This window comes from Polistes dominula, unplaced genomic scaffold, assembly GCF_049000335.1.
Source record: "Polistes dominula isolate Pdom_NZ unplaced genomic scaffold, Pdom_raw_medaka contig_32, whole genome shotgun sequence".
NCBI classification, from domain to species: Eukaryota; Metazoa; Arthropoda; class Insecta; order Hymenoptera; family Vespidae; genus Polistes; species Polistes dominula.
In genome coordinates this window covers 3370164-3387681 of record NW_028300880.1, presented here as the reverse complement: position 1 = coordinate 3387681, position 17518 = coordinate 3370164, and the positions used below count along the sequence as shown (strand labels likewise).

Sequence of the window (17518 nt, the reverse complement as noted above, 5' to 3'; positions counted from 1 at the left end):
GTCTTCGTATCCTATTTCTTTCAGATCTCTTCTAATATTATCCTTCCATCTACGTCTCGGTCTACCTAGTGGTCTTTTCCCGTTTGGTATATCTGTTAGGCCCAACGTGAACTATACGTGATCCCTTGGAAAACCGGTCTAAACCTGCTAGGGCTAGTAGATAAAACCTACACTTGCGCTGCATACTAATTTAAGGAACATCCTTTTCTACTTTTTCACGCCGAACATAAAATTTGGAATTTTAAACAATCCCCCACCGTGAGAACACCAATAAGAATCCCTTAACTTATGAAAAAACGCCCTTCTTCTAGAACATTCCTTGTTCCGATTTCCCTTAAAGGGGGCTCCTTCGACATCCGAAACTCTCTTCTATCCTGGCCGTTACGCTTGTAAGTCGTTTTGTATCCGAACGTAAATCTGTTGTAAATAAAAGTTATTCTTTCCAAAACTTGGAAATTCTTGTTTTTAATACAATCACAAGAATTCAATAGGCCGAATTCCTACATTATCCGGAAATCAACGCGAATTTAACTTCACGTGAACATTTCCGCGTAACATATCGACCAATATTTTGTGCGCCGTTCGATCCTCCCCCATGCGCGCCACGTGACCAGCCCATCTTAATCGGCGTGATCTTACGACGTTGATAATGTCCGGTTTGTTGTACAATCGATCATACGAATCAACGTTATGGAGTTTTCTCCCATCCCCCAGACCCGTGGAAAAAGGTGGATTTTAACTCTGGATTTTTCTCCCTTGTTGCATGATTTTTGCACGGCGTTGCGGAATAATCAATTAGAATAGGTATTTAAATTGTATGAAATAAACGCCGTTCATAATCAAATGATGTAATAGACCAGGGGTTTTGTCAGAAAATCAAAAATTTTTTCCAACTTTGTGGCTTACTATTTTTTAACGGCACTACGTGTTTTTTCATTATTTTCGATGGATCTATAGGTGGTAAGAATGCCATAAAAAATCATTTGATAAAAAAGCACCCGGTTATTTTGTGCTTTTTAATTCTCACCTGCACTCAGTTGGACAGCTTACAAGTCACGGCATAGTGCTAAAAATTATTATTTTATGCCTTTCTATCGTCCAATACAGGTTTCCTGCGGGATCATATGACCCATCGATTTTTTAGGTCGGGCGTGTAGACTATTTGTAATTCAGAATATTATTGGTAAACTGATGATTTTTCGCAGCTTTTACTTAAGAATAGGGAGCTAGGGGAAGCTAGTTTTTAGGGCTTTCAGAGTAAATATGAAACAATCATTTAAAATTAGATACTTTTTAAATAAATATTAATATTAATGAATAATGCGTTTCTTTTACAACTATTCTAGGAGAGAAAATATCGTTAGAATTACTGCGATTCAAAACTCGATGATACGAAAAAATACTTTCAAAAAAGGATATATTATATTTACTTTGTTCACGACGAATTATATTTCCTTCAATAAACATCCTACGATTTTATTGTTTATCTATGACTATCGCATTCAGCTCTCCATTTTTATTGCTTGAATTTGTAAAAGTGTAGTTTTTATCGGCTATTCCATCCACTAATCATACCGGTGTCTTTTGTTATATATGGTAATAATTTTAAAATAAATAAATACTACAATTATCTTACTGTTGATACTGTGCACTCGTCTGATTCTGTTGAAACTTGCTTTTTTGCAGGTTTAACTTTTAATTTGCGTGATCTACACACGTAATATTTTATTTTTTGTTATGCAAACGTACTATTACTTATTACGTGCGTACATATATAAGCACGCACACCTGTTTTTTTTTTCATTTTCATAATATTTTTCCATCGGATACTAATGATTACGTTAAAAAAACGAAATAATTACTGTTTCATAATTTGTTGTTTTATTTATGATTTTATTTTTGTACATCTGAATCGGAAAATGTGGATAGATCTCTAAAGACTTATTTTAACTGAATAAATATAATAAAATAAATACTCTATAATTGTTAAAATAAATTATTATAAATAATTATAGTAAGCTCAATTGTAGCTGAATTATTACACCATTTTTTACTCGTTGAATGCCCTCTAATGTTCATTATATCAAACTAAAAATTTCATAGCGTTCTTTTTCACCACTTCCACCTAGGCACGAATAGGGTGTGACTATAAAATATTTACCATTTATAAAAATATAAATACGACTGAGAGTATGCAATGTTATGTATAATATGCGTCATCATTTTCACTTGCATATAAATTTTATTTTGCCTTTTTTTTTTAAGTTAACTTAGGTAACGCAGTAACCATAAAAAACTGTTTGTTCGACTTTGAATTTTTACTTCGGTCAATACGTAGAAAACCGAACATTAAAAATGTTTCTCTCACCTCAAGCATTTTGTTTATATTTAGGCAATCATTGATTTCAAAAACAACGCACGATCGTTTGTTCAGACGACATATTAAAACTGTCCGGGCAGCAAGTTTTCTATAATTTGTTTACCTTTTCAACAACATATGAAATAAATTAAAAATAGAAACTTTATAATGATATTTGGAATAATGATAAATCGCTTTATAAGATGAGATATTCGTATCGCAGTTTTGACAAATTCAGAGCTGTTAAGAGTTCATTCTGGTTTATACGCCGAAAAAAAGGCTATTTTCACGATTTTTTTTTTAGGCTTTGTTGGATACATATACATATGAAAGTTGTTGGGTATGATAAATACAGTCTAGAAGTACTAGAAAAAAATTTTTTTTTATTGTTTTTAACATTTTTGGACATTCAAAATGGCTGACAAACGTGAACCCTTCAAAAGTAGGTATGCTGTTGGCGGGCATCGAAATTTGAGAACGGGTGATCTAAAACAAAAAAATTAAACGGTTTTAAATTCAGTATGACAATGGCTATCGGGTATGCTAAAACTATCAATTTTTATGAAAACAAAACAAAATGACGGCCATTTTTCGAAAAATAAAAAAATCAACGATTTTTTTCACACTTTTTTGTAAAAAAAAAATAGTAAAAATTAATATTTTGACTAGGTTATAGCAGGCGAGATAGCTACTCATGTTTAGAGTATGTGGTTAAAATTTCAGAAGGATCGGTTAAGTAGTTTCGGAGATATCATGCCCGCTAACCGAAAAAACGTTGTTTCGAGAAAAACGCGTTTAGTTTCTTTTAACAAATTTTTAAAAAGTCTGACTTTACCTTATTCTGCGATGCCTGCACCATATAGTATGCCTTCTGCTTCTTCAAAATACTCATTTTCTTCCACTCTAGTCTTTTTTCGTTGTGTCCTAGCCTTTTTTGAAGATTCTCCGCTCAAACGATTGGCTGAGCGCACACGCGTGTTGTCGCGGTTACTAGCGTAATTGACTGCGATAGGGTCAAGTTTTATCACCAAAACGTGCATTATTTTCAGTATTGGATCAAAACCTTCGTTGAATATACAAGCTGTCAATTTACAAGCTATTTCAACAATTTTTTTTACCATTAAATAGGTGTTTAGGCACCATAGCCCAAACGCATTTGTTGAAGCACTCATTATTATTTTGAGTGTGGCTACCTAAACATCTTTCAAGTAATTCTGTTTTTGTCAGGTCAACATCAACCTTTTGTTTTTTGCAGCTATATTGATGCAGAGACATTTCCACTTACACAACCGCAAATGGTTTGTCTCCTCTCTCTGTAATATCTCTATGTGTTTGGGTCGCAAAATAATATACTTAGACTGCTCGGATCGTTCTAAAATTTTTGTATGATAATTTTATATATGTCTACTTTTGAAAAATGCAAAAAAAAAATTAATTTTTTCAAAATGATAAACCAGAATGAACCCTTAAGTAAATAAGAATACTAATGAATTATTTACAAAAATTTTAATATGCATTTATTTAACAAATATTTTATTACAAGACAAGCAGGACATCAAAATCTAGCGGAAGAAATAGAAACCAGAAAGCTTTAATGACTCTTTAGAATTCTTTTAAGTTTTGTATAAAAACATTGATGGAAAAGGTTGCACTAATGCAGAAAAAAGTGTAACAGTTAACAGATGTTTATTATGTAATTTTTTTGAAATTTTAAGAATTTTAGTATTTGTTTAAATATTGCTGAATTTTTTTGCTGTATTATTGCAATGTTTAAGATAAAATATTTAATAAGCTTCTTGACTAATCTATTTGGATGATTTATTCTCAATTTATTCTGATCATTTGAGGCACATGTAGCATATGTAATTAATTAGTTATAAGAGAAAAGTACTTTTTATTTTCTTGCAATATTATATTCGTTGTACCTATGAAACATTCATATAAAAAACGATTAATAAATGAGATTCAAATGAATCTTGTAGAGAATAAAATGTGAGCTTTACCCCTTCCTGTGTCTTTTAGCTCGACGAAACTCGAGTCCAAGCGGTAGGCATCGACGAGCGCTAAACAGACTAAAGTAATGTTTGCTTGTAAACTGTTCGTAAATAGTTACAATAAAAAACCAAGTATCTGATCACGAGTCAGACTCGCGATATTAGTGTTTGGGCAAAAATCTTTATCGCGAGTCAGAATCGATAAAGTACGTGAAGGTGTTTATATTTATTTTCGAGGTGATCATCAAATTAAACGAAAAATCCGTGTTTCTGGATAACAATATAAATTTCCTTTAAATTAATAACAATATATATAATTTAAGGTACATTAAAAAGTTAAGTATATACTACTAACTTCTAGGATTGTTTAATAGAAAATACATTTCTTTTAACATTCATATTAAAAGAATTTCAACCTTACGATATATTCATCGATTGAAAAAACTATGATTATGTAATATAAAAATTGAAAAAAATGTAAATTGACAATGTTCAAAGCAGGTTAAAAGAATTTCATAAGATGTATAATCCAATGACATAATAAATAAAAGTCGTAATTTAAATTGATAATTCTTATGGTTTTTGTAGAGATGGCAAAGACTCGATGAGGGATGGATTTTTACTAAGACATTCTTTGCTATGCTGTCAATCAACGATTTGTTTTTTGCTTTATTTGGTGTGATAACATTCCAGTGATTTCTTATAGATTTTTAACGCTTTCCGTGTATTATTAATCAAAAATAGTTTTTAATAATATCATTCGTATTTCTTCTTTTTATGTTTTTTTCCTTTTAAATATTTATAAAAACTTAAATCTTTGTATTAAAAATAGTTTTTTCAAATTTTTAAAAGTGTAAAGAAAAAAGGGTCCCATTAATTCGCTTTATGATTACTATAGGATTTAATAGCTCAACAACATAATATAGGTACTATTTTGTATAATTTTGTAATATTTTTGTTCATCTAGTGTAACTTCCAAAGAGTTATTTTCTAACAAAGCAAAACCAGTGAATAAATAGAATTATCTCGATTCTTATTATATAAGAGTAAATAAAATAGAGCGAAATTAACTAGAACAGCATAAAATAAAAAAAATGCCACGTTCATTATACCAATATTTAAAGAATTTCGCAGCATTTATTTTTCTTTTTAATTATTGTACGGCTAATGAAACGAAAAATTTAAAGATACGTACATTGCCAGTTTATGCAATGTTAACAAACACAGAAATTTTAAATTCAACTCAATGTCGAAACGATCTTATTCAATTTCGAGAAGCTGTTGATCGGCAATTAATATGGAGCTTAAAAGGTACGTGAAAGCAATGATATAATTTCTATTATTAGAGATTTTAAACGTTATTGTGAAAGATAATTATTCATTTCAATATAGATAAAATTTTTGGAATGACTATTATATTCAAGAAACGATTTAAATATGTATTTTTAATTATTTACTTCAAGGAAGGAGCAATATTATAAAAACCGTAAATTTCTTTTCTTTTTAAATATTTTTTCATATGAAATGGATCGACATCAAATTAATGCTGCTTCATGTAATTTGCTTTTAATATTAGCAGTATATAAAAATACAGCTTCGTTTTTTAATTTTAAATTTATGGATGGATAACTAGTTTTCAGTTTTCTGGAAAATTTAAATTTTGGGATGCAAAAATTGTGTGTATGTAATGTAGCAACAACTATGACTGTCAGAAAAAGATAAATGAACAATTTTTTATAGTTTACATATATATGATGTCGGTTTATAATTTTAATAAAAATATTATATATACAGATTTTACAATATATACAAATTTTTCTACTATATTTTAAGAAAAGGTACCTGCTCATATACGTTGTTCAAAAATGCGAACTTGTCTAAAAAATACAGAAGAAAAGTAGAAAAAGTTTTAATAATTTAGAAAGACTCTACTTACTCAAAAGTATTATTTCCCAATTATGCTTATTTACGACCATCTAAACGATATTTTCTTTCGAAGTCATGCATAAAACAGTATTTTATCAACAAAGATTACAATTTCTATTTTTTTTTTTTTCAAGTAATCGATGCGAGTGGCGAACCTACATCAGGATTCGTTTATGGAAATAATTATTGGTTAGGTAACAAAGGCCAGTGCGAAGATGCAGGAAATAGAAATCCTTTCATGTTATCGGAAGAGATATTACAAAACAATTCGAAATATCGTCATATCGAATATGAATTTCCCCCTTTTGAAGTAAAATTCTTTGTCGCTAATTTTCGACATAATAGCACCTTACAATATCACATTGCAGTACCTGACGAAGTAAGTTTCTATAAAAATTAGATGAGTGATTTTAGAAATTAAATGAAATCTTTTAATTTTTTCTTTTATAGGATTTAATCATATTAGGTATGTGCTTACCAGCATCCTGTTCGAAGGAGCAACTTTCTATTCTCCTAGAAGTCTTGTTGAAAAATAGAACTTTATTTAAAGGCGAACTATATTCAGCTGACTTTACGTTAGTTGAAGTAAGAGATCTAATCGTTGATCATCGATGGTTGTTCAGTGGAACATTCATTACAATGACGTACATAAGCAATTCTTTTATAATTTACGATAATTCATCATGAAATCTACAATATACTTATATTTTTTTGTTTTGTTTCTTTTTGTAGAGTAATAGTCGTACTCACATTCCTATTAATGATAATAGGAACAGGCTACGATGTTTTGATATACCAAAAACGTTTCAAGAAAGACGATAATTACCTTCAAGTCCAAGAAAATGATAATTCTCTACATATAGGTAAATTTATTTAATAATTTGTAACCCTTTTGTTATATTTTTGCGTTAGTATCATTCCATAAAAAATTTTTTCTATGTACCTGATCGTCGAATGAAATACAACTTTTATATTTTCCAGTACTTTATACAGGACTTTTTTATTCTAGAGTTACTTGTATAGGTGACTGGTAACAGAAGGGTTTTTATAGTTATTAGTTATTGATAAACAAATCTTTATTTAATGTCATAATGTATATTATTTTAGATTCTACACAAACGCTAGATGATAATGACAACGATCAAATGAAAACATTAAAATCCAGTAGTTTTTTTTGTAAAATATTTCAAGCTTTTTCCGTATATTCGAACTCTAAAAGAATATTTCAAATGGAATCGGATAATACTAATGTATCGATTATACATGGATTAAGATTTCTTTCAATGGTATGGATTATTGTGAACCACACAGTCTTATATTCGAGGACCTATTATGGTATGTTACTAATAATTATAAATAAATTTAATTTTTATTAATATAAAAGATTTCATTTAAATTTATTATGATTCTCTTCATTATTTTACTTACAATCTATTATGTTTATTTAAAGACAATAAACCATTTGTTATAAGAAGATCAGAGGGTTTTGCCGAACAATTGTCATTTAATGGATTCATTGCAGTTGATACATTTTTATGTTTTGGTGGTTTTCTGGTCTCTTACTTGCATTTAAAGAAAGAAATGGACAAGAGTATACGTAAACCCTATAATTATTTAAATATAATTAAATTATATTTTCTTACTCTCCTAAAAAGGTTTATAAGGTAAGAAAATTTTTGGTAATGCTTAGTTTTTAAAAATATCAGGAATAATTTATGCATAAGTTTGTTAAGTATAAAAATGATAAGAGAAATTTCGTTATATCAATAATAATAATATTTTTTTTAACCTGTATATTAGTCGTTAGTAAATATGATCCTTTGTTTTAAAGATCTGTATATAGGTTGACAATAACATAAAGCAGCAAAAAAATATTGATATAAAAAAAGAAATAAAACATACCTGCTACAGGTAATTTCAGAAAATGGAATTTTCATTTAAAATGACAAGTCGTCCTCTATCATAAACCTCAACAAATAAATTATTTTATTAAAACACTGTTTGATAATATTACCGTTTTTAAGTAAAAATTAATAGTTTAACGAAAACAAATAGAATAGAAATCTTTTCTCATTTTGGAAGTTGTCAATATTTATTTCCCGTTAATATTTTTAATATTTTTTGTAACCACCAAAATTAAAAATTAGAGAATCTGTTTACCAAATAGAATTGTTAGAAACTGAATATCAAGAATTTAGTATTACTCAAAATTAAAAATATAATAATTTCAATCTATCTTATTTATTTTTCGCTACTTCTCCTGTTTTAGATTGACACCTACTTACATGATATTTATTGGATTATTGCAAATAAATACAACGTGGTATAGTAAAACTTCCCTCTTTTCCATAACGGAACGTAACCACGAAAATTGTCAAAAATATTGGTGGAGAAATCTTCTTTATATTCAAAATTTCTTTAGTTTCCAGGATATGGTATAAACAATTTCAATAATTTTCGTATAAATTAATTAATATTAAGTATAACATTTCTGATCAATATTAATCTTTGAAGTGTATTAGTTGGAGTTGGTACTTGGCAGCCGACATGCAATTATACGTGGTTTCAATTTTCCTGTTATTCTTATCTTCAATGTAAATATCTTTAATTTCTAATTAGCATATTTCAATATAAAATAAAATTTGAAAGCATAAACAAAAACTTTAGTAAACATAATTTTTTTCAGTTTTTTCAAAGTAGCAGCCAGTTTGTTGGGTCTGTTGTTTACCTCATCGATAATTCTAACTGGCGTTTTAGCCTACATTTATGATTGGACTCCAGCGTAAATATCAATAATAATAATTATACTTATAATTAAATTGAACACTTTCATTACTAGCGTCTTACATATTATTTGTCCATGTAATAACTAGTAATACAACTGGCCGATCAAATAATAGTACTTTTCAGCAATTAATTTGTACAAACGAATTTTATTAGAATGATACTCTTGCCTGAGTACACTGTAATGAAAGTGTTATATAATCAAATATATTAATGTTTTATTGAATTATAGATTGGACAAACAAATCAGTACTCAAAGAATAATGTATTATTCACCATGGGTTAGAATAGGACCTTATTTCGTTGGTGTTATTACTGCATATATTGTTGTTAAATTAAACAAAAAATTACATTGGAATAAGGTAGACAGCTTAAACTAACCGTTTATTTCTTCAACAATTTTTTATTATTAAATATGCTTATCGATGATATTAATGTTTACACTAATGTTAATAATTGATTCTAGAAAACGATATTATTATTTTGGATACTCAGCATTTTGTGCAATTTATTGGTACTTTTTGGAATATATCCGAACAGAATGTCAGGTTTAACTGCTGCTGTTTATGCTGCTCTTAGCAGAACAGTATGGGCAATTGGCATAGCATGGATAATTATAGCATGTTCTACGAACAATGGAGGTATAAATGAATATATTATTCGATTCTTTTTATTTGGATACTATAACTTTCTAATCGTTATTGATTAAAAAATTTGATATTTTAGGTATAGTGAATCATATTCTTTCGTGGAAAGGTTGGACACCATTTAGTAAATTGACTTACGCAGCCTATCTTTTAAATCCTTTTCTTATAATTTCTTTTACCCTTTTAAGTAAAACTTCCGTGCATTTTGATCCTCCAGTAAACGTATGTATTATTCTTTCTTGTTTGATCTTGTCGATAGATTAATATAAAATTTAATTGGGAATCATTATATTTTTTTATTTTCTTTTTTAGGCAATTTCTGGTTTAGGATACGTAGTTTTAACTTACATATGTTCTTACGTTGCTTCGTTGATGTTTGAAATGCCATACACTTTCTTGTTGAGGGAGTTGATGGACAAGAGAAGATGATTCTTATAACTACTATCATTATTGTGATACATAATTTACTTTAAGGGTTCATTCTGGTTTATCATTTTGAAAAAATCAATTTTTTTTTTGCATATTTCGAAAGTAGACATATGTAGAATTATCATACAAAAAATTTTAGAACGATTTGAGCAGTTTAAGTATATTATTTTGCGACCCAAACACATAGAGATATTACAGATAGAGGAGACAAACCATCTGCGGTTGTGTAAGTGGAAATTTCTCTGCATGAATATAGCTGGAAAAAACAAAAGGTTGATGTTGACCTAACAAAAACAGAATTACTTGAAAGATGTTTAGGTAGCCACACTAAAAATAATAATGAGTGCTTCAACAAATGCGTTTGGGCTATGGTGCCTAAACACCTTTTTAATGGTACAAAATATTGTTAAAATAACTTGTAAGTTGGCAGCTTGTATATTCAACGAAGGTTTTGATCCAATACTGAAAATAATGCACGTTTTGGGGATAAAACTTGGCCCTATCGCAGTCAATTATGCTAGTAACCGCGACAACACGCGTGTACGCTCAGCCATCGTTTAAATATAAAAAAAATTAATCACTCTAATTTAAAAAATAATTTAAAACTCTCGATTACAAAAGCAATATTCGGATACTCTTAAAACTATAATAATTTGGTTTTTAAATATTAAATATATTTTATTTGTACTATTAATAAATAATATGTTTGACAATAACTTATATATTTTTTTTTCATCAAGTATATTTATCGTGATACTCAAATAAATAGGCATTTGACAATTTTTAAAAATATTTTTACTAGTAAATTTTCATAGAGACAATTTTTAATAGTTTTGCATGGAAAGATTAAAAATGAACTATAAACTCAATTTTTTAAAATTTTTCTTCGCATAAATTTATTTTTTTAAACAATATGGTTTGGTGCCTACTGATTTTTGTATTATGATTTATTAATATGAGATGTTTTTAACTTTGCAGATTATCTCTTAAACTTCTCGATATTGCTGAGTTGAAAACGTTTGAGGTTTCTAAAAATTTCTTTAAACTTTTATTTAATTCCACGTTTCTCAAAATATTTTTTTTCAGAGCTGTCAATAGCAACAAGACTTCCCGCGTAAGTATTTAAACGAGTACTCTGTAAAAAGTAGCGCGCCCTACCGGCAAAATATCTTGTCCTCTAAATTGATACCATTCTTTCAACATTACGTTCGGACTCCTGGTATCTATCCTCCGTGGTACAATGCTTCAAATTATGTGACGTGTACGATAATTATCGTACGAATGGGATCACTGGTCGTACAAAGCCACAACTCTTGGTGAGCTAGCCCTTTCTTTTTCCCCTCTTCTCTGCACTTCTCTTCTCATCAACCTTTTTCTTGCTGCTCTTACTTTTCTCCTTATCTCTTTCCCCTTCCATTTGATATCCTTTTTATCTTTAAAGAAGTCTACCTACCTGGGATAACCTCTTGTGGGTGTTGATAAAACTCCTATTCAATCGATAAAATAATGTAAATAAATAAAATTATACAAGAAAATCCTTTTTATTAATTATCTTTATGTATTTAAAGAACTTTTGTATTTATAGAAAAATAACTATTATCTCTAATTCATTTTGAATTATATAAATACAGAGGGACATTAATAATGTATGAAATATATATACTGATGGTAAGATACTAATGGTAAAGAAGAATTTCATATATCGATAAAGTAGTATTTCCTACTGATGGTAATACAGTAGTAGTAAAGAAGAATTTTTTGTCGACAAAGTAGTATTTTCTACTAATGGTAAGGAAGGAATTTTTTTGATCGACTAACAAAGAGTGCGCTTCGAATAATATTCTCTTTCATAACTCGTTCGAATTCTTAAAGGAGTGATCTCTTTCGCAGGACAAATCTTCTGAAAAAAAAAACATCGTACATAGAAGAATCAATACACACAGAAGAACTTGTAGAAGAAACAGATGTATCTAGTGAAAGATCAGAATTTCTATCAGCTGTAAGTTTCCCAGTAAAATGGAGATGCTGGTCAAAAACTACCTGCAAAAGAAGAAGACATGTAAGACTTCTATTTAAAAATAATTATTTTTTTAAAGTGAAACTTAATGGCTTTTATAAATATAGCTTTCAAGTTAAATTTACAGCGTAAGCTTTTAAGGGAGACACCCACTGTACATAACAAGTTTCACTTTTTTCGTACGTGGAAGCCACGTACAATTTTTAATTAATTTAAAATTAAAACGCGCGCGTATCGTAACATTAATATTATCTTGAAATGTTCTATGACACTGTTCGATATTCGTATTCCAAGGAAAGTTTAGGTACTCGTTCACCATTCGAATTTGTAAATCCTTCTTTTTTAGCATATAAGATCTATCAGTTGTTCTTCGAATATATTCGATCTCATCGAGAGCTTTGAATGTTGGTGCAAGCATGGAATCACGAATTTTAGCATACTCTTCCTTCTCTTCGGTTTCCTCGATATTCTTAGCACTAGTTTTAAGTTTCCTTTGACGTTCTTCAATAAAAAGACCCCAAGCATGATATCGTTGAGTCATTAGAGACATAATTTGACTATCTATTCCTAATGGTGTTACACCAAGTTGAGCTAAATACTTGCTAATCTCGACCCAAGTTTGTCAAATTTTTAATCGAAAATAAAGATTAATGCTAGACATTGTGATCTAATATAGAAATGATTATAATTACGATCTTTCGATAGAAAACATAATTTTATATTATTTTACTTAATCTTCGATAGGTAAAGCATCGTTTAAGATCTTGTAATGGTTTTTAACTATCTCGTATTTTTTTCCATACCTTTTGATAATTTGACAAATAGCATAAATCTTAGATCAAACCGAACCAATCATGTCGATCAATGCAGGACTAACATTGTACGTAAGTTTACTGTGATAAGTGTCGAACCATTGTTTGACACCCATCTGAGGTAACTCAGGATCTACATAAATGAATAATTATAAATAAAAATGTATTAGTTTATTAATGATCAATCGATCATTGAAATTATACCTTCAACTGTGCCATCTGGTCGTATTTTTACACCAATTTCTTTCTCTTCTTCTCTCCAAATCTTTGTTAACAAAGACATGAATCCCTTAGTTTTGTCAATACCACACCAAATGCATAAATAATGACCACAAAATATATTTTCACAAATATCTGATAGCAGACCAAGAAACAAACATCTCACAGGATATGAAGTAACTTCGATCACATCGATTATGGTGTAAACTGTTCCCTTATCGACAAAATTCTTCACATGTATTGGACATGGTACTATAGAGCCCCAAATAAAAGAACCAATTGCTAGAAATAGACTATCATTAATTATTTTTATCTTATTTTTATTCGTAATATTTATTTGATTAAATTTTGTTAAACCTACCGTTGGTCTATGTTGAAATCATCGTATTTTCGATAATAGGTACATTTATCTAACAATTTTCTTACGATTCTTATATTTTGGTTTCCATATAAAAGTCGAAGCTCTGATTTACTTCGAATTAGTTCGTCTACAGCGATAAGAATGATTATCATAATTCTTTGATGTTCCATTGTTAATGTACCCAGTGAACACAAGACCTTAAAATGATTTCATACGTACGTCATAAAGTCATCTTCAAATTTTTGAAGTGAAAAGTGACTTTATTTATGACCTCAATATTAAGTCATATGTTCTGACATAAAAATGACGTAATAATTCCTTCATATTCTTACAGCAAAAAACGAAAGGTTGAATTTTTTTTTTTTAAACTTTGTATTTTGAGACTATAAATTAAGTATATAATATTGTAAAATTGTTTAATTGCATTAATTTAATTTAAAAAAAAAAATTAATTAAAAATTTTTTTTAATTAAATAAAAAAAATAGGAAACTAACTCAGCTTACTCTGGGACTGGCAGAAATACTCGCAGATTTAGACAAAGTTTTTTTTCTAGAAAATAAAAAAAAATGAAAAATATCGAACTTCGAGAAAATAACGGTTTTTCTCAAAAAATACGAAAATTTCATGGATTTTATAATTTTGAAATGTTTTTGTATTTTTTTCTGAAAAGTACATTTAAAAACAAATATTTAAAAAAAACGTTCCAATAGGTTGAATTTTAAAGAAGTTCTAGCCATTTTAAAGAAAAGAGCCATTTTTTTCAAAAATTAAACATTTTTTTGGGTTTGGTAAAAAAATTTGAAATAATTCTGAAAATTGTTTTTCATAGGGTAGCATAGGATAAAAAACTTTCAGCCAAATCGAAAGGGGTCAGGGTCAAAAGTGACTGATTTAACGTGGAATGCCCCATATATATATATATATATATATCATCAAACTTTTATGTGTACTGATTTTTGTCACTGAATATCTTTTGAACACCTAATTTAATCGCCAAAACATAAGACACCATTTTTATAGAGCAGTTAATTTCCTACAAAAATTTGTATTGCGCATCTTATAATAGTCATTTATTGTCGAGTTATAAAATTAATAAACAAAAATGAAATTTGTCTAAAAATCATTAAATTTAAATCTTCAATATCATTCAAATGGTGAGGTTTACGAAAAAAATATAAGATATCTTTTTTGTAGAGCATTAAATTTCCTACAAAATTCTTTCAGAACATTTTTCTGTACAATCAATTAATGATGAGGTATGAATTTTATTCTATTGGACTGAGAAAAAAATAAAAAACTGCGATGCGGAGGATTTTCCTATTAAAATTAGGAGCTCATATTTGGTGAGAATTTTTTTAAGGTGTCTAGCAAACCCATTTTGTGAAATAATGAGTCACATGTGACTCATATCTGACTTATATCTTACGTAAATCATGACATCGCGCAAAATCATTTTGACGTCATTTTGACGTAATTGTGTTCACTGGGTATTCATGTGTAAAATACGATCGATAAGATCAAAGAAAAGTGTTAGAATATTTTTTAGACTTGCTTTTATTTTATTTGGAATATTATTGAAAATGTTAACTCACTGAATAGTGTTAGAATCATTTCTTGTTCACGAAAATATTTTAATATGACAGGGTTCTTAGAAAGAACCATGGAACATATTGCTTTGGTACAATTCATCGTCAATTTCGGTTCAAATTCATTCGAGTTAGCGCACCATTTCAAAATTGAGATCAATCTGAAATATAACTTGAAATTAATTAGTAAAAATTTCAAATTAAAATGTTGAATTACTTTTGAGTTCCATCATTGTTAACAAATTCATCCGACATTTTAGATGCCAATAGAGTCAAAGTTGATATCGCGTGTTCAAAAAGATATCAGAATTGAGATGGACTCCAAATAGATTTTGAATTCAAATCAATGAAACGAAGTATTAATGGTAAAATATCTTGCTCTAAAGAAATAAATTTATTTCAAATATTTTCTCAGGGTAATTTTTACGTTTGTAATAAATAAAATTATTTACAGGGATAGAGGCATTGATTTCAGTTAAATCGGAAATTATTAGTAAAAGTATTTTCAGAAAAACGAGATTTTCTTTGCTAGCAACAAATTTGATATCCTTTGACCAGACATGAATTGTACCAAAAAAACAACCGTTAAAAATCGATAGGACATCGTTTGCAATACCACTGCTGATGATGATATAACGTGGAAAAATTTGAAGTATGAGAAGAATAAGCAACGCCATTTCGTTTCGAAGTTTTGCATTCAATTTACAATTCTGACTTTTGTCAACTTGTTTGAATGCATAAAAAAGACCTCTAAAATCAAGATAGAGATTTTACTTGTGATTTTATCGCCTTGCTATATATATATATATATGAAAAGGATAAAGAAAGAAAGGGGATGATACCACATAGCGCATTGTGTTGGAGGACCAAGGTCCTTGAGACCAGCTGGTGCTTCTTTGGAAAGTAAAATAGATCTCGTCAGGTTCCATAAGATATTCATTATCAAAGACATTGTATCGTCTGAGTACTCGTCTCCTTCGAAAGGCTCGTCTGGTGGTAATTTACAAAACACTTGGGTCGAGTAAGAAAAGTCCATTCTAATTAGCAGGGGATTTAGTATACCTGCTTCTAACATTTTGTGACCTAAGTTCGTAAAAAGTAAGTTCGTAGTTTTTTTACGTATATTAAAAATAAATGAAGTCTTCACATATTGAAACCTTACTTTTTGTGTAGGAAAATAATGAAGATGAAACACCGAAGATTTACTTACAAGAAACACAGGATATGGAGGATAATAAGAAGACCAACTCTCTCTCTCTCTCCAAGATATTAGAATATGCTTCCGGCGAGGAAGTATTTAATATTTCGGTTACCCTAATGGACAGATTCGATCTTTCCATGGCAGCACGACAAAGTTCAGCCTTGACTACGGAAGAATCAGCCGGCACAGTCCTGATTAATAAAGAACGAAGGGCTTCGTGCACTTTAAGGAGCTCTTGTTCGCTAGGTAAGATTGTTAATAGATAGCCAAATAATGTAAAATATTGTTCCATTATGTCTAAACAAACGAGACTCTGATAGGATGTTTCCAAAAGAGGTGGATGATTAGAAAACTCAAGCATTCGATCGAGATGCGAATGATAATCTTCAGCGCTTTTTGCATTCGTTGCTAAGAAATCTAATACTTTGATTACCTTTGGTAAAACCATCTAATTAAAATAATAGGAAAAGATAATTAAAGAAGGTAATATAATTATAATTTATTAATTTTTGAATTTCATGTAAAAGGATACGTAAGCTATCGCTGAGATATTCCTGATAATCGTATAACAGTCCAGAGATTCGTGATACATCATTTTGAGTTACCGGATCAGATACCAGTTCGTGCAATTTATTTACAATGTAATCCATATCTATTTCTCGACATTTTTTTTGAGCCGGTGCTATCAGGGCAAGAACAATCGATAGTTTTCCGAAAAGATATTATTTTTCTTCCATCTTGATATTTCTTCTCCTCCATCAAATAAAATCGTTCAGTTAAATGTAGGAGTTGTAAATACTGTTAAAAATAATAAAAATAATATTAGTTAAGAGGCTAACACCTAAAAGTCAAGTCAAATCAAGTCAATGCTTTTATTTCTATTAGCATCAAAACAAAAGAAAGCAAAGTGCACTTCTCAACAGCCATTCAAATCGGCAGGAGAGAAAAAAATAGCAGGTGGCGCAACGAACGAAACAGGACCTATGTACTCTTGTTGCTCTTGAAAAGAATAGCATAGTATAGTTGTTATATACAAAATCATGCTCTCCTCGTCTCCTCAGAACGCATTTGCATTCAGTACGAAACGCTTACTCCTCGCACGAGACGGTCAGGAATTTCAAACGCGTCCCGTTCGATCTTCTTTCCTTACCTCCCTCTCTCTCTCATTTTTCATGAATTTCT

At 29.3% G+C, this 17518-nt stretch overlaps 3 protein-coding genes and 1 long non-coding RNA gene across 8 annotated transcripts; 1 reads left to right on the top strand and 3 right to left on the bottom strand.

Annotated features, from left to right (window-relative positions):
* Nucleotides 1–297: 297 nt before the first annotated feature.
* LOC149033569 (uncharacterized) lies at nucleotides 298–3375 on the bottom strand. Its single transcript, XR_016177995.1, has 2 exons — nucleotides 3195–3375; nucleotides 298–2845 (listed from the first exon to the last, which is right to left on the bottom strand). It is a non-coding gene; the product is annotated as an uncharacterized LOC149033569 (long non-coding RNA).
* Nucleotides 3376–5394: 2019 nt separating this feature from the next.
* On the top strand, nucleotides 5395–13347 carry LOC107070500 (nose resistant to fluoxetine protein 6). The gene is made up of 13 exons (XM_015328764.2): nucleotides 5395–5664; nucleotides 6414–6658; nucleotides 6730–6923; nucleotides 7012–7142; nucleotides 7387–7614; nucleotides 7730–7943; nucleotides 8549–8714; nucleotides 8794–8873; nucleotides 8966–9061; nucleotides 9296–9425; nucleotides 9530–9704; nucleotides 9790–9932; nucleotides 10023–13347. Exons 1-13 carry the CDS (start codon nucleotides 5448–5450, stop codon nucleotides 10137–10139), a joined length of 2136 nt encoding a protein of 711 aa, XP_015184250.2. The 5' UTR covers nucleotides 5395–5447; the 3' UTR covers nucleotides 10140–13347.
* On the bottom strand, nucleotides 11675–13566 carry LOC107070499 (cilia- and flagella-associated protein 69; the record flags this gene model as incomplete). Its single annotated transcript, XM_089176632.1, has 2 exons — nucleotides 11675–13101; nucleotides 13173–13566. Coding segments are annotated over 2 exons (501 nt in total), but the record flags the coding sequence as incomplete, so codon positions are not given.
* On the bottom strand, nucleotides 13549–17009 carry LOC107070473 (uncharacterized). 5 transcript variants are annotated; one of them, XM_089176591.1, is made up of 4 exons: nucleotides 16869–17009; nucleotides 16346–16784; nucleotides 15978–16218; nucleotides 13549–13675 (listed from the first exon to the last, which is right to left on the bottom strand). In XM_089176591.1, coding segments are annotated over exons 1-4 (744 nt in total). In that variant the 5' UTR covers nucleotides 16932–17009; the 3' UTR covers nucleotides 13549–13674. The 5 variants fall into 5 exon arrangements, with proteins under 5 accessions (XP_089032717.1, XP_089032705.1, XP_089032707.1 ...); XM_089176579.1 differs by having other exon boundaries at nucleotides 13581–13745; XM_089176581.1 differs by lacking the exon at nucleotides 13549–13675 and adding an exon at nucleotides 15032–15885.
* Between the last annotated feature and the right edge of the window lie 509 nt (nucleotides 17010–17518).

What these genes read in the sequence shown, in the direction of transcription:
- LOC107070473 (XM_089176578.1), bottom strand. Translation starts at nt 16,931, where the DNA reads ATGATGTATCACGAATCTCTGGACTGTTATACGATTATCAGGAATATC. An exon ending in ATATCTCAGCGATAGCTTAC is followed by an intron (nt 16,785 to 16,868) that starts GTATCCTTTTAC and finishes TATTTTAATTAG; the next exon opens with ATGGTTTTACCAAAGGTAAT. An exon ending in CTCCATATCCTGTGTTTCTT is followed by an intron (nt 16,219 to 16,345) that starts GTAAGTAAATCT and finishes TTACGAACTTAG; the next exon opens with GTCACAAAATGTTAGAAGCA.
- LOC107070500 (XM_015328764.2), top strand. Translation starts at nt 5,448, where the DNA reads ATGCCACGTTCATTATACCAATATTTAAAGAATTTCGCAGCATTTATT. An exon ending in ATATTCGAGGACCTATTATG is followed by an intron (nt 7,615 to 7,729) that starts GTATGTTACTAA and finishes GTTTATTTAAAG; the next exon opens with ACAATAAACCATTTGTTATA. An exon ending in CTCCTAAAAAGGTTTATAAG is followed by an intron (nt 7,944 to 8,548) that starts GTAAGAAAATTT and finishes CTCCTGTTTTAG; the next exon opens with ATTGACACCTACTTACATGA.